The sequence below is a fragment of the Pseudoliparis swirei genome, chromosome 24, assembly GCF_029220125.1.
Source record: "Pseudoliparis swirei isolate HS2019 ecotype Mariana Trench chromosome 24, NWPU_hadal_v1, whole genome shotgun sequence".
Classification (NCBI taxonomy): Eukaryota; Metazoa; Chordata; class Actinopteri; order Perciformes; family Liparidae; genus Pseudoliparis; species Pseudoliparis swirei.
This window is the reverse complement of record NC_079411.1, coordinates 6,265,706-6,286,713: the sequence shown is the minus strand read 5'-3', so window position 1 is coordinate 6,286,713 and position 21,008 is coordinate 6,265,706. Positions and strand designations below refer to the sequence as shown.

At 41.3% G+C, this 21,008-nt stretch overlaps 2 protein-coding genes across 14 annotated transcripts; both read right to left on the bottom strand.

Moving 5' to 3' along the window:
• Positions 1–2,331: 2,331 nt before the first annotated feature.
• Positions 2,332–7,202, bottom strand: casp3a (caspase 3, apoptosis-related cysteine peptidase a). Its single transcript, XM_056410008.1, has 6 exons — positions 6,999–7,202; positions 6,154–6,287; positions 4,353–4,481; positions 4,066–4,241; positions 3,868–3,979; positions 2,332–3,756 (listed from the first exon to the last, which is right to left on the bottom strand). The coding sequence occupies exons 1-6, from the start codon at positions 7,055–7,057 to the stop codon at positions 3,527–3,529; spliced, it is 840 nt and encodes a 279-aa protein (XP_056265983.1). The 5' UTR covers positions 7,058–7,202; the 3' UTR covers positions 2,332–3,526.
• Positions 7,203–8,849: 1,647 nt separating this feature from the next.
• On the bottom strand, positions 8,850–20,951 carry LOC130190059 (oxysterol-binding protein 1-like). 13 transcript variants are annotated; one of them, XM_056409225.1, is made up of 21 exons: positions 20,845–20,951; positions 19,546–19,699; positions 19,208–19,416; positions 18,885–19,047; positions 18,644–18,755; positions 18,361–18,559; positions 18,163–18,268; positions 17,992–18,055; positions 17,722–17,889; positions 17,380–17,625; positions 17,146–17,266; positions 16,956–17,059; positions 16,724–16,819; positions 15,812–15,996; positions 15,498–15,727; positions 15,341–15,379; positions 13,549–13,596; positions 12,411–12,449; positions 12,259–12,291; positions 12,091–12,129; positions 8,850–11,679 (listed from the first exon to the last, which is right to left on the bottom strand). In XM_056409225.1, the coding sequence occupies exons 2-21, from the start codon at positions 19,677–19,679 to the stop codon at positions 11,537–11,539; spliced, it is 2,478 nt and encodes an 825-aa protein (XP_056265200.1). In that variant the 5' UTR covers positions 19,680–19,699; positions 20,845–20,951; the 3' UTR covers positions 8,850–11,536. The 13 variants fall into 13 exon arrangements, with proteins under 13 accessions (XP_056265200.1, XP_056265201.1, XP_056265202.1 ...); XM_056409226.1 differs by having other exon boundaries at positions 17,992–18,052; XM_056409227.1 differs by lacking the exon at positions 12,091–12,129.
• Positions 20,952–21,008: the final 57 nt, after the last annotated feature.

Here is a 21,008-nt window from a genome sequence, read left to right as displayed (position 1 = left end):
GTCAGGACATGTGAATGCAGCGCCCACTTCTCATCAATATAATCAGGCACGTGCACAGATAGAGCCCTAGTGGTGCTCAAGCACCAGCCCCTTTGCCCTGGATGAGAAAAGTGCCCTTTTTGCTGGAGCCCACTTTTTTCATTCATCAGTATTTAAGAATAAAAGTTACTCTCTCTGTCATAAACTCACCCCAAATGTGTTTTAATATCCGACAGGGCATTTATTTGAGTTCTTGTGAGAATTTCGCCCCGACATGCTCCGCGACGCTCACTAATCTAGGATTTGCGTGGTCAGACTGAAAAAAAAATCATATGGCCTCTCTTGTTCAGAGGGCCAGGCCAAATGTGGAGGCGGGCCATATCCGGCCTTAGTTTGAGGACCACTGCTCTTGGCTGTTGATATCTATCAATATCTCTCATTTTGAAAATGACATAAGAGGGCAATACGGATCCGTATCAGACCAGCGAGGAGGGCAATACGTGGCTGGCATGAAGACCCATTAGCCAATCAGAACGCTTGTACTGTTGTTGCTCTATAATAATTCATCTTTATTCATAAAGAAAATGTAAGCTAGCGGTCTGAGGAAATGCATCATCAGTGTATTGTTGCTTATGCTTCAACTCTGTCAGAATTTTTTTTTTTGGCATTGGGTGCCCTTTTTTTTGGGTTTGAGCACCTGCCCCTCAAAATGTCTGTGCACATGCCTGAATATAATGCACAGTAACTCCGAGGTCATTGTGGTTACCGAGTGATGTCCGGTAGGGTGACCAGATTTGAGTTTGTGAAAAAGAGGATACTTCGTCTCGGGGGCGGGGGGGAGGAGATTAAACATCTCTCTTGTTCTGCCTGTTTTGTGATATACATGCCTAAAAGGTGCCTAATATTAATAGACCGAAATAATATCGGCATTATAATTATTATAACTATGAGGATTTTTTTGTTGCCTATTTTGTGGAGCCCCCTCAGGACTTGGTGCCCTACGCACAGCGCGTAGTGCGCTATGGGAGCGGCGGCGCTGGTTGGAGTTTATAGCACAAACAACAATGAACTAGTGGAGGCAGGCAGGCAGCAAGGTGCTCCGTGTTGCCAGATTGGAGATGGTGAAGTATCGTACCAAAGGCTCAAAATGGTTGTATTTGGGGGATAATTATCGTGTATCTGGCAACCCTGAGATCGGTCAACCAATGACTGTTCTCTATTCTGGGAGATACCATTTCCGAAACTTGTAAGGGGTAAATACTAGTTTATGAAAACCCAGAGAAACACAAATATCCGACGAAGCAAAATCCCGGACGTTTTTGGAATCCCTGCCGGACGCATTTTTTAGGTCTCAAAAGCAGGACATGTCCGGGGAAAACTGGACGTCTGGTCACCCGATGTCCAGTCGTCCCCAGTGAGAGCAACAGCACGTTGTGAAGCTGTCGCGTTTGCAGTCCTCTCCTTTTCATACAACTCGTGTATTCTCCGTGTGATGTGTGTCTTGAGGGCGTCTCATACCTGCCGTCATTTGTTGAGATTCTCCATGTTTGTTAAACCGCGAATGACTTTCTTTTCCGGCTCCGCAGCAATCAGTAGCAGACTTGTACAAAATAAAAGCCTGTGAGCAACACACTTTTACAATAATAAAATAAATAATAAAACCTGCGTTAACGCGCGATAAAATAATTGTCGGCGTTAATTAATTGATGCGTTAACGCAAGATTAACGCGTTAACGTGCCCAGCCTAGTGGTAATACATATACATATTAACAATAGTCTTGAGTTTTATCGCGTCATATTATATTTTATGACTTAGAGAACATTAAGTGTGCAGTTACTTATTAAATTTGAGATTGTATGGCCTAGTCAATGCAAACACCAACCATACCATAAAGCTAATGATAGCCATTAGAATGACTTAACATTAACAAATGGACAAACTGCAATTTGTTCAAATCTACTTATTAGTTCTTGGCATGTGCATTCAAGTGTCGACCTGTTTGCAGTATATCCAACAGGTGTGTTGTGTGAGTGTAAGAGAAGTGCGTCTCTGCTGGCAGTGAAAAAATCTGCGGCCCAGTTTTATTTGGCCCAGGGCCTCAGGATCTGGTGGCCCAGTTCTCCCCACCTTGCAGCAGTCGAATCTGGAGTAATCCTGGTTGTTTACACTCAGCAGTGTAGACTATTTACTGTGTCTCTAGAGGTTAACTATCTTTGGGCTAAATGAACGACGCTGGATGGACTTGATGAGAACTGAAGCACTTTAACTCCAGTCATAAATCTGGATGTTAATGATTGTCTCACTGCAAGCGCCAATAACAACAAAATCAGTAGCACTGCTGTACAACAGAACAATGAAAAGTGGCTTTTAATCTTTTCCAGAAAACATTACACCAAACTCAAAGTATCACGGCATACAAAACAGTGATATAAAAAAGCCAAAAGTGATGCCCATGCAAAGTTCTGTGGATACGACATAAAACCTGGTTTCAAACAGTGAAATATTTTAACAGCAAAAATCGATTTGAGCTGGTTTGCTGTAAATATTGAAATATGTGCTGGTCATTTGAGTAAATATTGAAATATTTACTCACAAATGACCAGCACCTGGATCAGTACACAATCAAAATTGTGCTGTGTAATTATAGTTTTGTAAGTGGAAAAGCATCTGGTTTTAACTTTTTTTAAAACCACAAGAAAATCAACAGCTATTGCCTTTGATGAAATGTAAACATGTGTTCAAGTATGGCGATAAGCAAACAAAAGTATCATGCAAGTGGGCTGGCTCTTCTCATGCAAGCTTTAAAAGTCTGACGTTTAGAAAATGAAAAACATTCACAAAATGAATTCTGAGCTTTAAGACCAACATGACAGCTACATGGATGTTCCTAAATTTGCTACACAGCATCCTTTAATTTACCTACCGAGTGAATGATTATAGTTTGAGAACCTTAAATGTTACTACACTGACTCCGTGAAAGAAGATGGGGAAAAACGGCACAGAAATGACACATTATCCCACAAAATAGACCGAAGTCTTATTTAGAAAATAGTTAAAAACTGCTGATGGAGGAAGGCAGGAAGCTCATTTATGTTTTCATGATCAAACAAATATAAAAAGGTCCCATCAAACTGGCTCTGAAAACAATTCCCTGAAATGTGTTTAGTATAAAACAGAAAAGAGGCATTCGCTGGTGGAAAACTGAGATTGGATTAACATTTCATCTTTTAGATGATTTGTTACGTTGTGCAACCCTTTTGTTTAACATCGTTTTCAACAAAGATTTTTGATTAAAGGTTTAAAACGAGGATTCAAAATTATCGTCCTGCACAATAAATAAAACCCGCGATACCTCATCTCAGATATGTACTCCACACAGAAAGAAGCTCATAATGCAAGCTCACATCTTCTCCCAGATAATATGTGAGCTGAACTTTCACAAGATATTCAGCCACAGTGTCAACTAGAAATGACTCACCACCTCATATATACTCAAGCCTTCCTTCTGCAAACAAAGGGCTGGAGTCTTCCAATGGAAAGACGACATCAATGGAAGAAATACATCTCTTTGGTCAGCATCGACACAATGCATGGGATTTGTTTCCTGGCATTAAAGCCTGGCGAGTTGGAGGCGGACTCGAACTCTAGCGCCACCTTGTGGTTCACTCGAACCATGATGTGCTGGAGCTCCAATTCTTTGCCATATCTGCCAATCATGTCACAGAGCGACTGCATGAACCAGGACCCAGTCATAGTGTTCCTCCAGGAGTAGTAGCCTGCAGGCACATGAGTGACAGATTGAAGGGTCCATCGATATATAACAGAAAGTACAAAAAGGTGACAATTAGTCTGCAAAAAGAGCTCAGATTGTGTGTATGAGTATTAACCTGGGGCTGTGGAGTAGGCATAGAGGAAGTCTGCTTCCACAGGGATCCTGGTACTGTCATCATCTACACTGTCTGTTTCAATGCCTGGGTCCAGATCGGTGCCTCTGCAGGCCTACACGAACAAAACAAGATCAGGTTGGACGTTTTTAGCAAAGCCCAAGTGCAGAAAAAGTAAATAAAGACAAACTCTTACAATACCTGGATGAAGAAGAGTTTGGGCTTTCCCGCCAAGGATTTGCAGCAATCACCGCGAAAAAGTGACGTCAGATACTTGAGCTCTACCGAGCCATCGGTACCAAAGAACACGCCGTCGTCGCCGTGACTCAACAGAACACAGACAAACGAGGCGTAGCAGGTGTGATCGGCCTGTGAAACTAAATACAAAATAAACAGGATTTAATACGCGATAGTATGAAAGCCAGCAGCTATAGTATTAATATCTGTGTGTGTGTACATTTGTTGTTGTCGCATTGCAACAAACGTACCAGAAACTAAAACCCGTTTCATCTCCTCCACTGACTGGTCGTTGTAAACCTTCACCTTATAACCCAACTTTCCAAATACTTTCACGGCATTGGCTGCATCCACATCTGTACCGTTTCGCTGATTCATGCCTTTAAAAAACAAAGAGAATCTGGTTACTTAAACAATACAAAATGACAATTATTGTAATATATACAAGATGTAAAAAGGGAAGCAGCATCTTTCTTCCTCTTAGATGGAACCGTTAGGTCAGACTGTTAACTAATGCAAAACACATAATTGAGTTCCTAATATAATAATATAAAAGGGCCCAGCACTGCCACACATAGGTGATCATTTTTAGACCTCATTTCAGAATAATGTTGGCACTCGAGGGATTTCGTACTCGTGCTGTCGAACCACTGAGTCAGGCCATTTTGTGAACAGACTTTTTGTGTTGGGTTCACGCTCAACCTGCACAAACCCGTACTGTGACCCTGGGATTCTGGAGCGCACCCTCTCTCATTGACGTGTGGTTCCCTCACATGAGCGCCACATGTCTTCAAACTAATCGGCCAGAAAGAAATGTGAACACCTGCACAGGTGTAAATAATTAAATGATTGCTGGCTGAATAGCATTCGCTGTCAGTCATGGACGACTGGGACACTTTAATGAGGAACAGAGACCTCGTCAACATCATTAGTTACACCTGTGTTCTCCCAATATGAAAAGTCAAACTGTCTGTGGTGTAAAAAGGCAGTTTTATAAGAAATATATCCAAAATCTTAATTATTGTTTCCATGAGTGGGGCTGTGGAACACACCTGCTCGCTCTTGCATAAGATGCTGCAATATTCTTGGAAACGTGCGTGGGGAATCACAGAAAGCACATATTTACCACAACTGTAAATCTTTTCGTGGTCGAGCAGGCTTAACCACTGCCGATTCTTGTAGATGTACTTGCTCTCGGAACATTGTTGACCAAGCAGTCATGTATACTCAGTTAGTCCCGCTTAACGAGTTTGTCACATGCAAGTTTGACTGCAAAAATCTGACAATTGTACAGTAACTGTGACGCGCAGCAGACTCACTGAGAGCCACGGTCTTCTCAGACAGATATTAGACACCCTTTCAATAATGGCAGTTATGTTCTTCAACTTTTGATGCTTAATGTGCACAATAAAAATCGTAGGCAAAGACTACAGTCACCTCAGGTTCTTCACACAGTATCTCCAACTATTGTAGACACAAGGCCTTCATATCCAAAAAGTATTAACATTCCCCTGTAGGTTCTAAAGGAGACACTTGTGTAGACCTAAGCTCAACTGGACAGGGACACCATAGACACATCTACCGCCGGCTTATCCATCACTCGTCATGAACTATTTAACAGTGAACATTTGAGGCATCTGACTCATTAGCCTTGGATCTCACCTGTTGCTGTAGTCTAGATTAACACAGCACATGCAAAATGGTAACATCCTAAAATTCCAGTATGCCTTTTTCAGGAAAAAAGCCTTCAGCCCAACAAGGGAGAATGAACATGTCACAAAAGGAAACATGAGAAAATAACTTATTTTCTCTGTCTTGCGTAAAAAACCCTACGAGTATTTACCATTTAAAATATGAAAAGACGCAGGTAAATATTTACCAATGAGTAGATTTTACCACCAAATGCTTCTGTTAAACTTATTAACTAATAATTTCATGTTCAAGAGTTTCAGCACCGAGTAAAAACAGATTACATTTAAACCTGGTTTCATGTCAAGTGTAATCTTTTACAGTGGCGATTTGATTCACAGCGGCTTCATCATATACACACACCTGTGTTGCTGTCAAAGTTCTTGTTGTTGATGATGATGCACTGGCCGATGACGGGGAAATTCAGGCTGTATCTGAAGCTGTGGGCATTGGGCTTTGCATCCACGTCCATGGAAGCAGATAAAGAGGACTCTGACCTGCGGGACAACAAGACCACAACACCAGTGTATGTATGCAAGTAATATATATATATATATATAATGTTACTACATTACAGCATTATTATAAAACAAAGTATATATTTAGTGAAAAGACATATATTTCTTTCTTTGAAATATATATATGTTACTACAGTACAGCATTATTATAAAACAAAGTATATATTTAGTTAAAAGACATATTTCTTTGAAGTACACATATATATAATATATAGTATACACACACATACTGTAAGTGTAACTGTAAGAACCACACCTTTACGTAATACTCGCCAAACAGGCGTTTAATAAGGGTCAAGGACCCGCTTTAGTGCTCCATATCACGAGTGTCTCAAAGCTCAAACACAGGGCTCTCAAGTTTTGAAGACAGGCAAGAGTGACATTTCCATCAGCAGCAGCCAGCTCATGTTCTGCGGCACATTAAAACATTAAATAGCCGAGAGTTTTTTTCAGCGTGAGAAATACGATGTGTGGCGGGAGTGCGTGACTTAAGACCGAAATGCGTGAGTCTCACGCTCAATGCGTGACACTTGAGAGCCCTGCAAACATTAACGTGGAATAATAATAAAAAGATGGATTAATACGGTACAGACGGTCGTCTAGAATGCTAACGAAAATCAGCGTGCACGACCACAATGGGCTGCCGTAAACATCGCTAACTAGCCATTACATAAATAAACCGTGACTCACTGTTTTCCATAGTTACTCTTTGCGTCTGTGGAGTCTCCTCCGGGTCCGTTTACAGACATATTATTAACGACTTGTTAATTATCCTCACGGTGAAGTTACACACCCTGTGTGACGAACAGCGAACCCGACAGCCGACCAGTGCTAGTTGCTAACGGAGAGGTTGGCTAGCTGCACCCGGCTGGTAAACAAAGATGCTGATGTCATGCGCAGCTCCTCCTTCCTCCTTCTTCTTTTTTAACGGCGGTTGGCATCCATATAATTGGTGCATTACCGCCACCCTCTGGAGTACTATTCCGTCAGTTGACGCCTTACCCCCAAAACCAACAAACCCCCCCAAAATAAATATAATAAATAAAATATATAACAAACCAAAATGTAACCCTCATCCCTATATTTCAATTATACCCTATAATAAACCCCTGTGTTCTTTAAGAACGTGAACAGTACTCTAATCTGTGCTCTCCCCCCCATGCTCAGTATTCCCAATTCCCCCAGTTTCGTCATGCGCAGCTGCAGAGATGCGCTCGATTTAAACCCCAACGCCGGCCTTTGTGAAGGGGCGGGTCCTCCACGTGACGAGGGGGCGGAGCCAGGTTCTTTAGATTAATGTGGTCAGAGTAAAGTAAACTGAACACTTGGTTTTTATTGATTTATATATGGTGTATTTGCGTATTGTGGACAGTTTGGGTCCTGACGTTTTGCTTTTATTGGCCTAATAAAAGATAGTCAAATGCCAAAATACTGGAATGAACCTGTAAAATACCCACCGTTTTAAAGTTTAAATGTCACACTGTAATTCCATCTTTCTGAAGCTGATAGTTTTTTGTGTGTATTTCAAACTTAATAGATATTTCCTCTCCTAGAATATTTTATTCTGGAGTCACATAATATAAACACAAACCTCGAGCTGACAGTCACACAAAGTATAGATGCAATAATAAGACTATTTTTAAGAATTAAGAATTTGGCAATATTTCATAGTTTTCCTCCCTCACAAAATCCCCCAGGAATTGGACGTTTTCAATATTTTTTAAATAAAGTATTCACAGTATATTAATCCTAAACTTAATATTAACTATAATTAAAAAAACAAGAACATATTTCTTACATTATAGGACCTTTAACTTTCTCCAATTCATTCTAATTTATGATTAGTTTATAAACCATAATACGTTACCAAGCCATTAATTAGAATAAAATGTTAAAAACTATCTTTGTCAACAAGCTAAAGTATCGGCGATGACACATAAATACAGTATAATACTCTAAAAGTGGCCATTTTCCATGTATAATTTTACTTTTGATTCTTAAGTTCACAAAACAAATCCAAAACACTTCCCAACTAGAATGGGCACTCGGTAGAGCGCATACCTTCGCATATCACAAGATTGGGCATTGAATTCTGAACATTTTGGCATTAGTTGCATGCCAATTGGACAAAAATGTATCGTGCTATGGTAAAATAAAGATGTTGACCTTTCCATGACCTTGACCTTTGACCCGATTGATCCCAAAATCTAATCAAATGGTCCCCGGATAATACCCAATCATCCCACCAAATTTCATGCGATTCAAGAAGATTTTGACCTGTTCATGACCTTTGACCTTGACCTTTGACCCGATCGATCCCAAAATCTAATCAACTGGTCCCCGGATAATAACCAATCATCCCACCAAATTTCATGCGATTCGGTTCAATACTTTTTGAGTTCTGCGAATAACACGCATACAAATAAATAAATTAATAAATAAATACACGACGATCAAAACATTACCTTCCGCATTTTCAATGCGAAGGTAACGAGTTCAAGACTTTGTGGTGCATTGGTTTGGAAAATCAAAAACACCAAATATTTTCTTTCAGACTTTAATATTGCCAGTCCCTAAAGACAATTCTGCTAAAAAAAATGCATTAAAGGACACAAAAGGTTAAAAGTACTCTCAGTAGAACAGTGAGTCAATGTGTACATTATAACTAATGTATGTCTATTTGCAATTATTTAACATGGCTCAGGAAAAGTTTCCAGAACAAACTCATCACTTTAGTAGCCAACATCAAAAGTTGACCAATTGTCAAATCAAGTAGGGCAAGATTTTGGGGAATTGTGGGAAGTTGTGCCATTGTGACCATCCTCCTACCTTGCAGGGTAAAACAAACCTAGCTGGAAAAGGGTCGACACTTAAAATCAAGATTATCTTAATGTTGAAAGAGCCATAAAAGATGGAAACCTGTAAAATCTTAAACTTAAGAGACAGTGTAGCATCAAGCTGTACATTCCTCACACTCTTCATGTACTTACATGTTTGCCGAAACGGTCAATCAAATGAAGGGATGGTTCAGACCCAAACAAATTAATATAATTTAAATAAAGCTATCCTAGCTGCTAGACAGTTTACATCCAGCAGTGCGCAAACTACAATGAACAAAGCAACAAAAATAAAGCAAAAGTGCATCACCGCCATTTGATTCTCTATCAATATAACGAGTTAATATCACAATTACTTTACTATTTACAGAAATATAACATGTTTTATGATCTTCATTTTTAGTGTTTAAAGTACACTTAAATATATATTGAAATTTCGATTTTCCATCAACCATACAGTCCTTTCATTCATATGACAAACGACAACGTGGAAAAATACGACAGATTTCTATTTTAGCAATCTCGTTTCACACATTTCATTTTTTTGCCATACGCACACACCGAGGCACTCTTATTGCTGTGTTAAAAAAACTACACTCCAATAATAACACGACTAAAATATTCTAGATCGAGATTAAAGCTATTATCGATACTTTGAGGGAAACCAAAAATACATTTTCCTTGAATTCACTGAGCATCAAGCCCGTAGAGATCAGCACATGGCTCAGCTTGACCCTCAATAGCAGAATTTAAATGATGGATCGAAGTATTAGTGAGGGCACAAACATTGGGTGTGAAAATACAAGTCTGAAAATAGTGTGCTTGAGTGGAGAATCAAAACAGAATTTTATTTTTAAACACCGATTAGTTAATCTCACGAGAATCTTACTCTATAATCTGTGATTTAATGTCCCGTTTTAGCTTGAGCCCCATTCACAAATTAAAAAGATTGCAGCCGGCTATCCAATAGATCAGGGGGACCGCGACCTCGCTCGTACTGGCTCGCTAGTACTGGTGTACCATAAAAAAAGGGATGATATTTACTGGCTCTTGAAGGACAGAAATAAGGGTTTTTTGACCGTTAAAAAAATAAATATACTTTTTTTTTTGCAATGAAGAATTTAGAATGTCATTTAGTGACTATACATGTGATTTACTTACTCAAAAAGTGGATTTAGTATTAATAAAGTTAATTCTTGAAGGACAAAATACAAGGAAAAAAAAATGGTGCCATTGGTAATTTCTTTACTTCATATTTTCATTGGTACACGTCTTTTTACCACTATTTTTATTCATATAGTATTCAAAATGGGATCATATAAAGAACATATTGTATTCAACTTAATGTGCTAAATTGAACATTTTTAAATCATTCAATAAAAAAAAAAAAATACATGTGGCAATTTACTCTTTTAGCGTGAAAAGAACTGCTTATATATATGTAATGACTTTGTAGACCCACAAATACTTTTGCAAACAGCCAAACCAAACTTGACCGGGGACATATATGGAGTGGTATATTCATAAGGAACTACTTTCACATCTCTTTACAGCTACTATGTATATTTTACAGGGGAATTGGGAGGAAGTTCCAAAAACAATACTACAAACAAATTGTTGAATGTTCACTAGTTAATTACAAAAATTAAAAAAGGCTAACATGTAGATTTAGTACACCTCCGGAGTCGTTTCACTTCAGGTAAGTAAGTAGCGCCGCAATTTACCATAAATTCAAAAAGGCAAACATATCACGTCTTTGCGTTTGTGACACTTAGCATTGTAAACCAGTCCAGAGATAATTGTTTAAATACACCATTAATTACTTCTTAAAGAAACAGTATTCATCCGTCTTTTGTCAGAAGCACTGAAACGCACGCACCAATGCATTTGATGCGATCTGAAACTGGTATAGTGAATTTCTTTTATGTTAAACTGACTCACTGCAGTGCAAGAGGAGTCATAATCGGGAGTGCCCAACAAAAAACAAACTCATAAATTACATGTTCTGGAGCCGCTCACTCTCCAAGCAAACCTTGTATACTGCAAGACGTCATCTGGATGAATTACGCTTTTGTTATTAGTGCTTTTGAAGAAAATGCATGAGGACATTATTAGAATAACCTTCTGCCGGCTGCGACTCAACAGAGAACAAGCAGAGGACAAAGATAAACATCTGTGTGAGAGGCAGTGAGAGGGAATTCTGAACACTAATCGGCTGCAATGTTACAACAATGCTACCATGTGCATCGTGCCTGCGTTGAGGGTGAAGTCCAGATGCCCTTAACCCTGAGCAAATCACTGGGGAACAGAGTGGGGTGATCAGTTGAAGCTGCAGACATTGAAGACCAGCTGATGTCAGGTTTGCACACCAACTGAGGACGAGAGGCCGACTCAGAAGATTTTAGGGCACACGTCCCAGCCGCCTTGTTCCTTCGCCTCCCAGTAACCGCCCTTGTAGACGTGCAAGGTCTCTCCGGACACGGGGTCGTCCAACTTCTCAAACCACATCGCTTGGTAGTTGTCTGGATGGGTGCCTACAAAAGAGAGGAAAAGAGAGACAATCTTTCACAACGAAGAAGCTTCTGCTGGACCCGGGGGGGGGGGGGGGGGGGGGGGGTTGAGAAGCCACTGAGCCATGACGACACGCCATGCTTAAAAATTCAGCCGATATGCCCACAGATGGTTGACCCAAACCAAAAGATGACAAATTATAGGAGAGTCCTCGATGATGGCACTAATTTGCACCTGTGCTACATATGGAGAGAATTGTGCTCACGAGGACCCGGACCACAGAAAACTGAGCAATGACGAGACAAACTGCTACTCTAATATATTAAAGTACTAGGTGTGTGTGCCAATTCTAGTGAGCTACAAGGTTCCCTCCAGACTACCAACACAAATCTAATTTAAACGGGATATTTGAGACTAACGCCGATGTTACTTGCTTTTTATTTGAGCTCCATAAGGACCTTCATTGCCTTCCACTAAGATAGACCAAGTTGGATATAAAAGGGGAAATGGTTAACAGAAGGCTTGCTAATCTCGATCAAATTAAATTGCTAGGAGACGTGAGATAATGGCACAGTATGCGTTATGTTAGTCAGAATACTTGCTTAGATATGGGGAGAGTGATGGTCCATAAGGGGCTGAAAATAGAAGAATTCAGCATGAATCTTTGAGAGTTCGGACATATAAAGGTTGGGTATCATCGGAAGATGACCGACACAAAGAAAGACAGCGAATCAAGTGAAAAGAGGCTACTTGCATGCAACAGGTGTATGGGGATGAGAGTCCTCTGTGTCAGCTTAACAACAGCACACAAAAAAAGGATGTGAATCTACAACTCAATCTGCATCCAAAATCCACACAAAACAGTGTTTGTTCATTTTAGAGGTGCCGTGTGTAGCATTGTAAGCAAAATGCCATGAGAGCGAAAAATACGTATCGTCAAAGAAACAAAACATAGTTCAGACAATTTTTGAACCATTAACTCACTTTTTATGATAATAAAACACTTGATTTCCAATTGAGTGTAAAGGCTGATACAAGCTACACATCTTCTCAGACTGGTTTTAGTTGTTTAAGTGACTTTTACAGAACGAATGATAAAAAATAAAAAAAAGGAGTGAAGTCAAATTGGTATCGAGTGTGTCGAGTTCTCACATGGCGGCTCTGTCCGCCGTGAACAAGACGAGGGAACCCAGAGCGTCTTTTTTCCGAACGGAATGTGACAGGAAGTTATTTCTCCACAAATATGAGCAGTGGGTTGAGTAACTGGAAAGTCATCAGTATTTAGAAACAAGCCAATCAACCACCCAAGGTTATTTACATGTGGTCCTTTCTTACTCACTGCTCTCTTAAAGGGAGAGCAGAGTGTTCTGCAGTGGGGTTGAATGAGGTTATCCATAGTCAGTGATGTAGATGGCGGTCAGCATGCTATGGAGCACCAGCACGGGAGCAAAGTAATGTACGGCTTTCAGCAAACTAAAAGAAAGCCCACCAAAAAAATGTTTCACTGTACAGTATATTTAGAATATGTTATGAAGAGGAACTGAGACGTATTCACTGGTATACTGCTTATGTTTGTCTGGTCAAGATCTTTGAAGAGAGCATCAATAGGTTTTACTTTACTGTATTGAAGCAAGATAAAGCAGTGAGCATGTGCCAAATATAGTCTAAACTTCCACTGATATTGTGGCCCTTTCTTTAAGGTGGCTATATACACGTGTTCAGCTGGCCCCGCCCTCAGCAGTACATCACCGTGCCCCCGGGCTGGTACTCCCATCCGCCTCGACTGAGTACCTCATGCGACCCCGCTTCATGAACACCCGAACCATCCCTCAAGATGCTACACAAAGCACCTTAAAAGTACATATTATGTCGAGCTATGAAGTGATACTTGCTTTCATCCAAAGCCTCATTTGCTTCTGTGCCAGTCTCCACTGCATCAGCTAAATGGAACAGAAATGGATGAAGGGATGATAAAAGTCTTTGAAAGACGATGTAGCAGAGATTAAGCACCTTCCCGTTACACAGGCAAACATCTCGTACATGTGTTGCTTTGCTAATATATATATATATTAGGGCTGTGAAACGATTAAAATTTTTAATCGGGTTAATCACAGGTTTTTGTGGATTAATCATGATTAATCACATATTACCGATATTCTCGGTATATTTTGTGAGAACATAGAGATTTATGACAAAAGACGGATATATACATTTATACATTCTTCTATACAATGGTACTGCAACTCAGCAGTTATTTAGCAGTTTTCTTCCATATGGACCATGAATACATCTTCATCCTAAACAGAATGTTTAACCCTCCTGTTACCTTTCGGGTCAATTTGACCCCATTCAATGTTTAATGTCGGTGTTCTTTGGGGTCAATTTGACCCCAGGCTGTTTTTCACTGTCAAACATATAAGAAATATAAACTTTTTTATTTATTTAAAGGGCTATTTAGGTAGTCAACAAACATAAAGTACCTCACACTTAAACTTGGGAAGCAATATTAATTCTAATAATTTTCTGGAGGTTTTAATTGCTGGGGTCAAATTGACCCCGAGGGTAAAATATGTTAGTAAATGTAAAGGTAACAGGAGGGTTAAACAGAACATTTTTCTCTTGTTTGTCAACCATTAACTCCACCATGATACAATCTAAAGGCCTCTAGTCTTCCTCTAGCAGCTGCTGAGGCAAACTGACTGTGTGGGTTTTCTTCATGAACTGGGCCGTGATGAAAGGGACGGCGGGGACACCGCTGCAAAGCTGAAACCTCACCGGCCCGGACAGGTGGACAGATTGACAAGTGACTTTTTTTTGCTCGGTCCCGATGCGCACGCACAGAGCTCTGTGGCATGCGAGACGGAGATCGATAAGTGTTAACGCAACGCGAAGAGACAGAAATGACATGCTGCTGTGGAGATACGATCAACAACAGACGTTTAGTTTAATAAAAGAACAAAGACGTGCTATAGAGAACATGTCAGGGGGCGGGCCAATCTTTTAATGTCATGCGATCTACCAACACTACGCCGCGATCGACTGGCAGGTCGCGATCGACGTGTTGAGACCCTGATCTACAGGAAGTAAAAGTCGTAACAAGGTTTCCGGAGGTGAACCTGCGGAAGGATCATTACCGATGAACAGACCATCTGCATGAGAGCGGACATAGTTCAGATTGAAGTGGTGTATTGGAAGCTCATTTTGCAAGTGACTTTTTTTTCGTCCCGACGACCAACAACAGACGGATTGGAAGCTCATTCTGCGCATGCGTTAAATGTGTTAAAAAAAAAAAAACTAGTTAAACCTGTAATTGAATTAACGCGTTATTTTTCACAGCACTTATATATATAGTTGCTTAACTCTCCTGTTGCCTTTACATTTACGAACATATTTTACTCTCGGGGTCAATTTGACCCCAGCAATTAAAACCTCCAGAAAATTATTAGAATTAATATTGTTTCCCAAGTTTAAGTGTGAGGTACTTTATGTTTGTTTGTTGACTACCTAAATAGCCCTTTAAATATATAAAAAAGTTGATATTTCTTATATGTTTGACAGTGAAAAACAGCCTGGGGTCAAATTGACCCCAAGGAACACCGACATTAAACATTGAATGGGGTCAAATTGACCCTAAAGGTAACAGGAGGGTTAATCGTGGGAAAAGACTAAGAGAAGAGTACTTGCTTTTCGAGGGTGAATCATTGACTGAATCCTCAGTGACAGCTTAGGGTTGAGACAAAGACAAGGTATTCCAGGACAGACAGAGTGGACAAAAGATGAATGGACAGAACAAACATTGGAAAGTAACGCAAGACGAATAGAAATACTTGTTTTTGTTTACCTTCCTCCGGCGTGCTGGCTGCTTTGAAAGCCTCCCTCTCCCTTTCTCGGCGGACGATGCGCTGTTTCTCTTCGAGCCGCTGTTTCGCTGCGTTCGCCTCGTCCCAACGGCCGTCCTCCATCAACCTCTGGTCAGGGCGCCGTCGGCAGTCCGTCGGCGCCACCCCCTCTTCAGCCTCATTGAGCGTCAAGGCCAGCGAGGAGAAGAAGTACATGTTCTCCGCTCCCTCGCTGTCAAGTCGTCAACATGAAGGGTGAGAGGCACAGCAACGTATACGCTCCGTCGGTTCACACGCGCTGCAGCTCGATACTCACGGTAAGGGGTTCTTTCTCCAGATTTCTTTGGCTTTGAGGGTCTGATAGACGGTCCTCTGTTTGCCTTCGGTGCCGTTCTCGCCTTTACTGCTCTGCATTATCCTGGAAAACTCCATCTTCTCATCCCAGGTTCCTGAAAGCACGTAATGGGCCTTCCCATCCTTATCGGTTACGACTCCCGTTACCTGAGACACAAACACGGATTAGGTTTAAGAACGGGATCAGAGCCAACGACAGGCCGTACAGGGATTCACATGCAACACAATTAAATTGCCATTAATTCTACTTTCAAAGTTTACAATGTTCGGTTTTTGTTGAAATGATCAGAAATACGTTAATTAGATCAAATATATATATCAATTCTAAAGCTAAAGGAAGTCTAGTGTGCTAGACAAAATTATATTGAGAGCTTTTCAAACAGTTTCCTCCCCCTTTTCATACAAGAGGGGGCAGGAGGATATTAGAAACACCTCTCAATATAATGCAGTCCAATGCTAATATTAATTAAAAGTATAGGCTTTATGGCAGAACATTAGTGTTTGGTTGCATTACACCTCATAAGGTGAACAGTGAGTGTATTTACCCAAACAAACAAATCGTATTACTATAAACTATATTACTTTAAAAAAAAGGGATTGCAACGTATTTTAGACCATTGCAAATCCCAGATCACTGCTCAAAATCAGCTGTTACTTATTAATTTCCCAGAGAAACATCAGCTTTTTAAAATTAAATATCTGGCTCATTGAAAGACAATTCAACTTATAAAATCAACATTTCTGGAAAGAAAGGTCAATTTAAATTATACTTTAAACTATTTTTTTCGTTTTCTCTTTTTTTTTTTTATTGACAGCATTGTGTGATTGTGTATTAGACAATTTCCTGTGAAAAATAATGTACAGAAGAGCTCACCTTTCTTGGTACATCTCTGGAGAAGTAACTATAGGGAGCAAACTTAAGGTGGCAGCGATCTCCTGTCTTGTGGTTCACCACATCGATCTCCCCTGACTAGAGGGGGAGAGAGGAAAGAGACATGTTTTGCTTTTGGGGAATTAAAAAGGAAACAGCCAGTAGAATTGTATGCAAAACATTCACAGAAGACATAACGTAGTTATTAGTCAGTTGTATTACGGTTTAAACTTACCTGGTCAATCCATAACTTTCCAACAATGATGTTGTGTACAGTTGTCGTCACTTTCTTCCAAGAGTAGTGATTGTTGCTCTTTTCAAATAAACACTGGATAGAACCTGAGACCAGAGAGGGAATAATTAACCCCGCTCACCCAAAATATGAATGTCATATTTGTTCTTGACACACACACACACACACACACCCAAAGGCATGATGGAGAGATATTTTCCTCTAAACTTGCTGGCCAGGGTAATCTCTTGTCTGAGGGTCCAGCCCTTTTCAGAGCTGGCATGGTGAGCAGCAGCAGGTGGGTGGTGACTCACCTGCGAGGAGGGGAGTGAAAAGAGGAGGGATCGCAAAGTCATGTTTGGACCATAACAATTATTAGATGTTTTAGGACTATGAAACATGCTTGCATGAACATCCTTCGACGTACCTGTTCACAGAGGGAGCGGTAGCCACATTCTTTTAGCCTATCGAGCTCAAACGTTTCTCCCAGCAGAGGATTGAAGGGTTTCCCCGTGCGGTGGACAGTGGTGGAGTAGGAGGAGACGGTGAAAGCAGCTACATAACACATCTGCTCCAGAGAGCTCTGACTTTTAGAAGCCTTATCCAGCAGCTCGTAGTACTCCAGGTCTTCAGAAAGACGTTGCAGCATTGAGAGGGGCTCATTGAAATTCACCTAGTGGGCACATCGTCACAGAGAGAAGATGTCTGATTACTTCTGAGTGCTCTCACGAGCAAAGGCCACTTACTGACATGGGAACATGCTTCTTACAGGCATTGGTATCTTTGAGAGCTCCTTTCCAATACAATTCTTCATGATGCTCCACAGATTGAGGTAATAGTTGGGCTTGTCGGGGATACGAGTCCGCCTCTGTCGAACGGGCTCTAGCTCAAGGGGCTGCGGCGACTCTGGGTTGGATGCCAAAGACAGTTCATCAAACTGGAAGACGAGAAGGCAAATAGCTTTCAGCGTGAAGTGACTGTGGTGCATTGACAAGCAGAGGAGAAAAATAAGTCAATATGAAAACAAAACTCAACACACATTTACGGACTGATCTTCCATGCCAATCTCACTGCTGAACCCACTGGCGTTGCTGCCAGATCTCCTGGTGGACAGAGAAGCAAAATAACAACAAGGACGACGACCACAAAAACAAGGTTGATGTGCCGAAACGAAATCCGGCGCATTTGAAAAAGACAAACTGTTAATAACCTGTGATACTTGGGGTCGGCAGGGACGGTGATAAACTCTGCTGGCTCTTCCATCGCATCGAAGAACTCATTGTCATCTTCCTCGTCACTGGCATCGCCTTTTTTGTCTGTTGGAGACAGACGACGGAGGAATAAACGAGCGAACGGCGCAGCGAGTACACTTTGAGTGCCATTCAGAAGACGGGGATGAGAACCGTACCTTTGTGAGCTAAGGCGGGATTGCTGAATGAGGGGGGGAGAACTGTGGCTCCTCTGAACGCTCTTTCCAAGTGATTGTGCTGTTTGGCCAGCTGCTCCAGAGTCTCCTCCAGCCGGATCCTTTGGTCTCGCTCAACCTGTAGGGCCTTCTGCCAGCGCTTACTGTGGTTCTGGGCCAGGGAGAGGAAGTCTCTACATGCCTTGGGGAACAAGTCAAAACAAATCACTCGACAAAAGAGTCAAAAACAATGTTTGTCAGGAAATTGTCCTTGTGGTTGACTTACATTAATCATGGCATTGGAGGTGATTCTGAACAGTGTGGCTCTCTCTGTAACTTGTCTCATCTTTTCCCCCATGTCTCCTGCGACACGAATCCCCTCCAGTTCCGACAAAGACCTGCGTGTGGAATCAAGGAATGAAGACAAGAATGAAGGGAAAAAAAGAATTAGGAAAAACAAATAAACAAAAAGATAATATAGTTTTTTTCTCTAAAGTAATCAAACCGCCCAGTCTGATGATCAATACCTTTGGAGTGCAGACCCATGCTTGACAATGAGATCATTGCAGGTGTTGAGGTCCTCCACCTTGCTGCCGAGTGTGCGAAGTGTGGACTGGATTTCTAAGTTGCGGCAGCCTCCCCCCTGTCCTGAGGTGGCGGGCACTGCAGGACAGTCATCACCCGAGTCATCTGAGGGAGAGAATTGGTAAGAGAATATGACCAAAGCCGAACAAATACAAGGAGAAAATGTTCCATACACACAATACTGCCTGACATAGGTGCTATCAGACTTTTCTCAGGCTGTTTTTCTGGCACTTTCATTCTCCAACATATTTGTTTTCCCTCTCACCAGATTGAGCCTGCATGTGGACGGCCTTTGCCTTGGCGAGCTCCAGAGCGGTGATCCATCGCTGCCGCTCTACTTCTGAGCTGGCCTTCAAGTGGTAGGTCTGCGCACCTCCGTTGGAAATAACAAAATTGCACGAGTCCTCCACAGCAATATTGGCCGTGGCCAAGTTGATGGTGCCTCGGCATGTGTGACCCATCTCTGCCTGGGTCCTGCAGACAACACAATCAAGGACAGTCAAATATGGATGATTTTCGAAGTCATTTTTTATTGGCTACTGTTGAGCCATGGCAGGCCCTTATCAATTTCATTACAACGTCAGTCATATAAATGGAACGTACCTGTAGTAAGACAAAAGTCCATTGCTCAGAACAAACCAGCGTCTCTGGTAGCCTTTAATGTAGTTAGTCCATTTGAAAAGCCAACCCTTGTACGTGTCTCCAGGGGATGGAGTAGGAGACTTCGGCTCTGACATCACGACTGACTGTAGGTTCACTGGGTGAAGTCATGGCATGTTGAGGAAGAAATAATCAAGATTTACATTGCTATTAATTGTCGGACATTGCTACTATTCAGCCTGCTTAATGCACACCTGTAACATGAAAACAGGGCTATATGGAGACCACAATATTTATGTTTTCATATTTATTGATATCAATATTGCATTCTTCAATATTGATGATTTCACAATATAGGTGGTTGCACAATGAGATGTTATACTCGTGTATATTTACTAACAGAGTAAAGACAAATATTGTCTGGTTAAATCACTTTGTACGCAGCATTTGAAACCAAGAAGAGTCAACATATGCCATATTGTGAGGGTTACACAAAAAGGCAAAAGCAAGTCTCATATTGCTAATCGACATATCAATGTTGCCCAGCTCATGTGGTTGTGCATACATACTAGGCACAAACTAGTCTTGCAAGTTCTAAAGACAACATCGCCATAGTGTAATTTGGCTGGTTAATGTCAACAACTTAAATTAGGTAATTATGTCATGCATTGACTTATCATAAGCCATATATGGAATAACGACGTGTTGATTTTACTTGTGAGAAATTAACAAACAGGCCACTCATCTCCACTTAGCTAACCAGAGTAAATGCCAGCCAACGTGTCTGTATATGCAAAGTTACAAGAGCTACAGGGTTAAAACCATCGAATCCCTCCGAAATATGACGGTTTCCACCATTACGGTTGGCTTCAACGTAAGACGTGGAATCTGAAAATAACCGTTACGCCATGACCACAAAACGGTTTAATGCCGACAAGACTTCTGAATCGTTTGTTGAGCAAACGTCACTGCATCGTAAACGGCTGAGAAGACATTAAAACGGCTTCGCACCGATAACAGTCACGTAAAACAAACTGGTTCCGAGCCCAGATGACGTGGGAGAGTCACGTTAACACCACCGGGACACGGTGAGGTTCTTCGAGGAGCAAAAAGCCACTTCCAAACATCGAAGCTACTTAAAAACAGTGTCCGTCACTAAGCTCGCTGCTAGCTGCCCAACAGGAAGCTGTCAAAGCAGCAGGACACGTCCCACATTCACGGTGCTAACACTCGTTTTAACTGTCGTGCATTTCCCTTTTTTTTCGCGACAGTAAAACGCGATTAAATCCTCAAGGCCCTTACCGTGCGAGACTTCAGCTGTTAACGTCGCGCATGTCGTGTCGGGTGAAGCAATGTCGGCTCAGCAGTGCTAGCTTTGCTCACTACTTTCCTGGATGTATTAGTAAGGGCATAGGACAACAGCTACAGGTTCTTCTTCTTCTTCTTCTTTTTCTATTTACGGCAGT

What these genes read in the sequence shown, in the direction of transcription:
- casp3a (XM_056410008.1), bottom strand. Translation starts at nt 7,057, where the DNA reads ATGTCTGTAAACGGACCCGGAGGAGACTCCACAGACGCAAAGAGTAAC. An exon ending in AAGAGTAACTATGGAAAACA is followed by an intron (nt 6,288 to 6,998) that starts GTGAGTCACGGT and finishes GTTGTCCCGCAG; the next exon opens with GTCAGAGTCCTCTTTATCTG. An exon ending in CCAAACTCTTCTTCATCCAG is followed by an intron (nt 3,980 to 4,065) that starts GTATTGTAAGAG and finishes TTGTTCGTGTAG; the next exon opens with GCCTGCAGAGGCACCGATCT.
- LOC130190059 (XM_056409225.1), bottom strand. Translation starts at nt 19,679, where the DNA reads ATGTCAGAGCCGAAGTCTCCTACTCCATCCCCTGGAGACACGTACAAG. An exon ending in TGGAGAAAGAACCCCTTACC is followed by an intron (nt 15,728 to 15,811) that starts GTGAGTATCGAG and finishes ACGACTTGACAG; the next exon opens with CGAGGGAGCGGAGAACATGT. An exon ending in ATCACTCTCCCCATATCTAA is followed by an intron (nt 12,130 to 12,258) that starts GCAAGTATTCTG and finishes GGTCTATCTTAG; the next exon opens with TGGAAGGCAATGAAGGTCCT.